This window comes from Helianthus annuus, chromosome 9 (assembly GCF_002127325.2).
Source record: "Helianthus annuus cultivar XRQ/B chromosome 9, HanXRQr2.0-SUNRISE, whole genome shotgun sequence".
Lineage (NCBI taxonomy): Eukaryota > Viridiplantae > Streptophyta > Magnoliopsida > Asterales > Asteraceae > Helianthus > Helianthus annuus.
The window spans coordinates 151,359,685-151,366,613 of NC_035441.2; the positions used below are offsets into that span (position 1 = coordinate 151,359,685).

General features: G+C 31.7%; 1 protein-coding gene across 1 annotated transcript; it reads right to left on the reverse strand.

Annotated features, from left to right (window-relative positions):
• Positions 1-335: 335 nt before the first annotated feature.
• Positions 336-1,689, reverse strand: LOC110937831 (dof zinc finger protein DOF2.1-like). The gene has a single exon (XM_022180285.2). It carries the CDS (start codon positions 1,513-1,515, stop codon positions 517-519), a length of 999 nt encoding a protein of 332 aa, XP_022035977.1. The 5' UTR covers positions 1,516-1,689; the 3' UTR covers positions 336-516.
• Between the last annotated feature and the right edge of the window lie 5,240 nt (positions 1,690-6,929).

The following is a 6,929-nucleotide window of genomic DNA, read 5'->3' on the forward strand; positions in this document are numbered from 1 at the left end:
ATGATTTGCAGTCATAAAATATCAATCTAAAGATCTATTCAACATATTCAGTGCATAGAATATGCTCTTTATTTTAAAATTTTTTTTTATCAATCTTAACCTTCCTTAAACTCGTTTTAAACATATCAATTAAACCAAGCTATTTAGCCATATCTAAGTCAGTTTATAAAGACCAAAGAACTTGTAGCCTGGTGAAATCAAGGAGTACAATGGGTGTGTGAATTAGAAATTCATAAAAAAAAGTTTATAAAGCAGTTTTTCTTGTTAAAAAGCCTATGTGAAGAGACGAGAAACATTGATGCACCGAGCTACAGTACAAAGTGAGAGTATAGGTGTGTCATATAACTTAAAACACTCCTTAATTAAGCACACATACATGATATCAAATAACAAACCATATTCATATACCACACCCCAAATCACCAGAAATTCAAGTTTGCCACAAACCCTAGCTAATTAACCTCTTAACTATGGATAAACAAAACAAAAAATAAATATCAAAGATTCTTGATTAACTTAAGGGTATGCACCGTTCGCCGCGGCTAGATCGGACCACGGAAGTGTTTGGTTCCAGAACCCTAGCTCACCACTTGCAAGAACCGGAGCAGAATCCAAGATAGTTGAAGTAGAAGTTGAAGAAGAAGTGTTGCCCACATTGCTACCCAAGATCAAAGGTCCAGTTTGATCATGATGGTAGAAGTTACCTGGATAAGATGATCTCAACCGTTGATTTTGTTGAACTTCATGACCAGTGTTCATGATCATCCCTTGTTCATGGTGGTTTTGTTGACCTAAATGATTCACTTGATTGTTTCTCCACAAAGAACTGCATAGCCCTAATGATGATGTTTGAGTCTGAGTTTGAGTTTGACCTAAGGGTTCAAACCCTAAACTGTTATTACCCATGTTTGATCCAACCATAAAGCCTTGATCTTTCATGTGGGTTAATGGGTTTGATGCAAAATTAGGGTTTGGGTTTTGTGTGGCTCGGAGTAATGAAAGAAGATGAGATGTTTGTGGTGGACCAGGCCATAAAATAGGGTTAGGATTGAACTCATGTTCAAACCCATTTATAAAACTGGTCTTTCCAAGCTCAGATGACACAACTGCTTTCAGTTTTCCATTGGCGGAGATTGGTTTACCCACGGCGGCTGCTATGGTGGTTCCTTTGTTTTTCCGGCAACCACCACCTATTGGAACGTTACGTAGAGCTCCACCTTTGGTCCAGTAACGCCTACAAGTCTTGCAGAAATGGCGTGGCTGAGTGAGGTTGTAATTGTTGTAGTAGCAAAACTTTGTGTTGGAGGAATCACACCGTGGACATCTTAACTTCTGGGGCTCTGAGGTGGTGGAGTTGGGGACATTGGTGGCGTCGGTGGCGGTGGCAGCGGCGGCAGTGGTGGTGGAAGAAGAGGGTGAGGGAGATGGTGAAGGTTCAAAGACTCCAGGAATGGGAAGATTTCGGTCTCGATTTAGAAGTCCGGTAGCACCCCCACCAAATAGCTCTTGGATCATCTTTAACTTTGTTGATTTGAAGAAAGGAATTACAAGATACAAGAAAGAGGGAAAAACAACAACAAAGTTGGATGAGATGTAGTAGTCTTTAGTGGGAGAGAGAAGTGGAACCAAGAGTTGCCTTTGTTGTTTGAATGGCTTTTGGCCAAAGAATAGGGAGATCAAGAATGTGAGGGTTCAAGCTTTTAATAGGGTGACATCAAAAGAGTGGATGGTATGTCGATTGTACTTGATAAAAGAAAGCTAATATCATAAATACACACATATATTATTGTTACTAGTATTAAGCCCTGCGTTGCAACGATTGTCATAAAACTGTATGAAGTAGTAGCAATAGTATACCATTATCAGCGACCACCAACACTGAAAAAGCTCGTAAAAGCAAAATAAATAAAAACGGGAAAAAAATAACGTCGAGCGAAAAGTAGACGTAAAATATTTGAATCACGCACACTCGTTACTGAGAAATTAAACCGAAACGTAAAACATAGGAAAAAAATAACTAAGTCTATCCAGGACCCGCGTGTTGGACGAACATGTCAAACACACAAAAATAGATGTGACTCAACGGGCCAGTCAAACGGAAAAAAAAAATATACAAAAAAATGTTGAACCACATACGCACGTTGCGGTGCGTTAATTCACAAAATTTAGAACGAAACGAAAAACTTGGGAAAGATGAAAAGTATAGTGGACCAAAATTGAAAATAAAAAAGAGTTGGGACTAAATTGTAAAAGATGAAAAAATTTGGGTTAAAAGTAAAAAAAACAAATGGTCTAAATTGCAAAATTGAAGTTATTTATTAATTTTAGATAAAGATAAGGATAAAAATAAATGATGTCAATATATTGATTATTAATTAATATTAATATTAAAAGAAATTTATTAAACAAATATAAATAAAATTTATGAGGTTTAATGAGATAATGACATGTGTCAGTATTTTAAGTCTTTTATTATAAGTTAGATTAGATTATTATTATTATTATTATTATTATTATTATTATTATTATTATTATTATTATTATTATTATTATTATTATTATTATTATTATCTAGTAATTATAATTTATATACATACGTATTTAAATAAGATAGTACTACATGATGAGGTGAATGTAACTAAGGCTCTTTTAAAGAGCACATGTCTTAAACCCGTCATATCTTAAACATTATATTTGGTTATTATTATTATAAATATTTAGTACTTATATACTCCGGTGTTTAAATAAAATAATACTTAATCACATTGGAGTTTTATTAATATTATTACAATTTAGTAATTATACACCTAAGAATTTAAATAAGAAAATACTTAATTTAAACCAAGTCGGTTGGTCCGCACGATGTGACAAGTGTCACATAAGCTTTTTTTAGTCTAACCCGACGTGCCTTGAATACTGATCGTATTTGGATATTATTATTATTATTATTATTATTATTATTATTATTATTATATACTTAATTATTTAAATAAGATAATACTTAATTTAAATACTCTTTAGTTATAAATAAAAAATAGTAAATGTAAACTTAACTCCTAATTTGAAGTTTTATAAATAAATTAATAATCTATATATACTTAAAAATTTAGTTATATCAACTTTTTTACAACCTTCATTATGAGCCTCTTAAATACATTTGTGTCTTTCAAGTTGTAATTGCCTTAATATTTTTTAGTGTTTTATAATTACATTTATATTATTTCAACAGGTTTCAAGTGAAAAATAAGAAATTTTTCCGCAATTTTACGACCATTACTTCATTTGTAGTTGTTGGTACTCTGATTTCGTTTGCCATCATATCGTTCGGTATGTTAAATGCTTACAATTAAACATCTTGGTGGTCTTATATTTTTTAGGATGTGATGATTTTATTTATGTTTATTACACTTTAACTTGATTATTATTTTTTTTATTTCAGGGGCAATGCGTCTGTTTCCTTTATTGGATATTGGTTACCTTGAGCTCAAGGACTATCTCGGTATTTATTCTTTTTCCTCATTTTTCTAAAATTTTGATGAATTTTTAATTTTATGACGTGAATGTGATATATACCCAGTATAAACTTAAAATATCATATATACCCCTTTTAAATGAACTTTTAGTTTATGACGGTTTTACCCTTTTCAAACACATTACCTTTTTTAACCTTAATTTAATTTTTGCGGATATATTTGTTGCTTCGATCATAGCTTAGTCTGAGAACTCTTCTTAATTAAAAAGAAAATTTCAATCACAATATCACATGCAAATTTGATTAATTTGTTCTTATTTAAATTGTTAGTTACGAGGAAAAATAGGTAATGGTTTTTTAAGGTTCATTAATGATACTATATTTAGGTTAGCCACACAACTCTAAAATATGTATTTAAATCAAATTAAAAGAATTAAACTTTTTATAAATCATGTGGTGTCCAAAGCCATATAAATGAACCATCACATTGATAATTAATAGTGTACAAGTGGTAGGTATTTCTTAATAAATTGTTCTCTTTTATAAAGTCTAACATTATATAAAAACCAATTCAAGAAACTCTAACTACAAGCTAGGATACCAAATGTCGCTTTAAAATTAATTAAATTGCATTGTTATATTGTGCCCCTTTGAATATCACTGTCATTTAATATCATTCATTAGGATATGATTAATTTGTATACAGTTGAACGGTCTTTGGTTATGCTATAAGATTGTCGGCTTTGTTATGTTTGTAGGTTCATAGTTTCCTTTCCTCCTCTATTACCATGGCCAGCCCCCTTAGTTTGCAAACGTCCGACGGTGGTACAAGCAGTCATATGTTCCTTAGTGAACTCCGTGAAGGGAGCACCGAACATATCATGATAATTGTTTGTAGAAAATGGGACGTGACAAGTGTTAAAGGCAGGTACATGAGCACCGACTATATTGTCACTGACATAAAGGTAGTTTTTTACCCTCTGCTATCCCACATTCTTACGCTTTTCTACTTTTGATTCTGAAACAAAAATCTACACCTTTATTTGCGCAGGGAGGTGTGATGCATTGCACCGCAGGGAATAACATTGCCCACTATTTCTTTGACAAACTCAAAGAGGGCGGTGTATATTTGGTCAACGGTTTCGCCGTGCAACCTACAAATCAGTATCGGGTTCTTAAAGACAGCCCCTTTGTGATTGGGTTGCATGGTTCGACAACTGTGAAGCGGGTTGATGATGACGGCGGTCGTTTTGAACGCTACCCTTTCCTGCTTACGGCGTTTGAGGATCTCCAACCAACCGAAAACAAGTACTTCGTTGGTATGTTTCCTATACCCCACCTGGTATTTGTCATTAAAATATTATTAGGGCGTATATTAAATGCAATCTACATCGAAATAAATATAAATCTTTGATAATTATGTTACCGACATTGATATTTACAACAAAAAAGAGTCATGATAATCATAGTTATGATCATCAGAATCCAGGTTTTCTTATTAATGTTATACACATGAGACAAAAATTTTAATGTAACATATAGCGATAGAGTAATATTTAGTTAAAAGAAAATGCTAAAACGGTAATAGTAATAGTAATAATATTAATAAATAAATAATAATAATATATTTATATTTTTTAATAATAATAATAGTGTTAATACCTCCAATCGAGCTACGAACACGAGTAGGTAGGCGGCTAGGGGGTGGCAGGGCTGCGCCTTTTTGATTAAAGACGCTAATGATTATTATTAATAATAGTAATTAATAGTAATAATAATAATAATATACAAATAGAATAATAATTAGTAATGTTAATAAATGAGTGTGAAAAGAATATTCTAAATTATACATGTTAATTTTTTTAAGACCAACTTAAAGCAGATTATAGACACGACACAGTTATTATAGTTAGATGTTACCGGTTCATATCATCAGTATGCTACGTGTTTTAAAATAATTAATGATGTGATTCATTTAACATAGGTAAAACAGCAAAGTAAAAGTTCCTAAAAAATGTATTCTGTTTATAAATTTATGTCGTTTTGGTAAGTTGATCATAACAATAACAATACCACAGGGTTTGTAGTATGGGTGCAATGTGGCCATTAAATCATAAATGCAATACTTGGCATTTTTATTTGGTGAGGGTAGAGCAGACGATATGTTTTGTTTGCTAAAATGGGTCGTGTTAACATCGGGTACACTATCATATTTAGCTAAACATGTAATATTCGACATAAAGGAAAAGTTGCACAACGTTGACATGTTTAGCATGATATTTGGCAAGTGGGGTTACATGCCGTTGACATACTTTTAACATGATTCAAAACAACAAGTTCAATAGCATAAAGGAATGTATACATTTAACTTGAAATAGTAACCAGTTTTCATATAAAAGGTTTTGGGCCCAATATATTTACGATGATTAAGATCCATACCTATTTTATAAAAAATAAATTTAAATATATAGAGAAAAATATTTGCCTCGAAAATTACCGGGCCTGGCTAATCGTCCGGCTCACACTACCCTGGAGCCGACGCTGCTAACAGCACATATGAGTCTTTGTGTTGAACATATATGTCACATGTTCATATTAATATTGTCATTGAACTAAAGAGTGCATTTCATAATGTGAGACCATGTATACCTGGAGCCGAGAATTGCTAAAACAGAGAAGGAAAAGAAAAAAAAAGGAAAAGGCGGGCCGCCGGGTTTAGTAAAAAGAAAAATAGCTACCGAATACCAAGAATTAGTAAATCAGAATTGCAAATAATTTCTTGGAAGACATCTTTTTTCACTTCTTTTTGGCCGGCAAGTTTTGCCAAGGAAACAACTTATGGTCCACGGTTTAATAAAGTTTAAGCACGCCCCTTTGTAGGCGTATTGTCTTACATGTTATGCACCGGCCGTGTCAGACGTCTTACCACGAACAAACAATAACTATTATGCATGCCGTGCATCGCACGGGCTTTCTCCCTAGTTAATATAATGAATTAGTAATCTTATGTACATTAAATAATGTATTAATTAGAAGAAGTTTATTAAATGAAAGTAATTTAGAAATTATTGCATAAATCACTTGTACCTTATATTTAAAAAGCTGTAACATACATCTTAATAAGTTTGTGAAATTACCATCTTGTCTATCTTAAATGATTTATAATGTAATAATTTTAAACTATAGATTATAAATAATATTGTAGATTATATATATTATTTGTATTAGAAAGTCTCTCTAACATAATTTCAAAATATTATATATAGTTCCTAAATGTATAGATAACGAAGATATTTTTCATTTGGTAATAATTAACTATTAAAACTTTTTTATTACAAATACATACATTCTAAAAAAATTGTAATGAATTTAATATAGCAAAATTATATGAAGGGATTTTTCAGTTTTTTTCATGTTTACTAACTTTAATATTCTAAATTATGTTGATAGTCTTTCG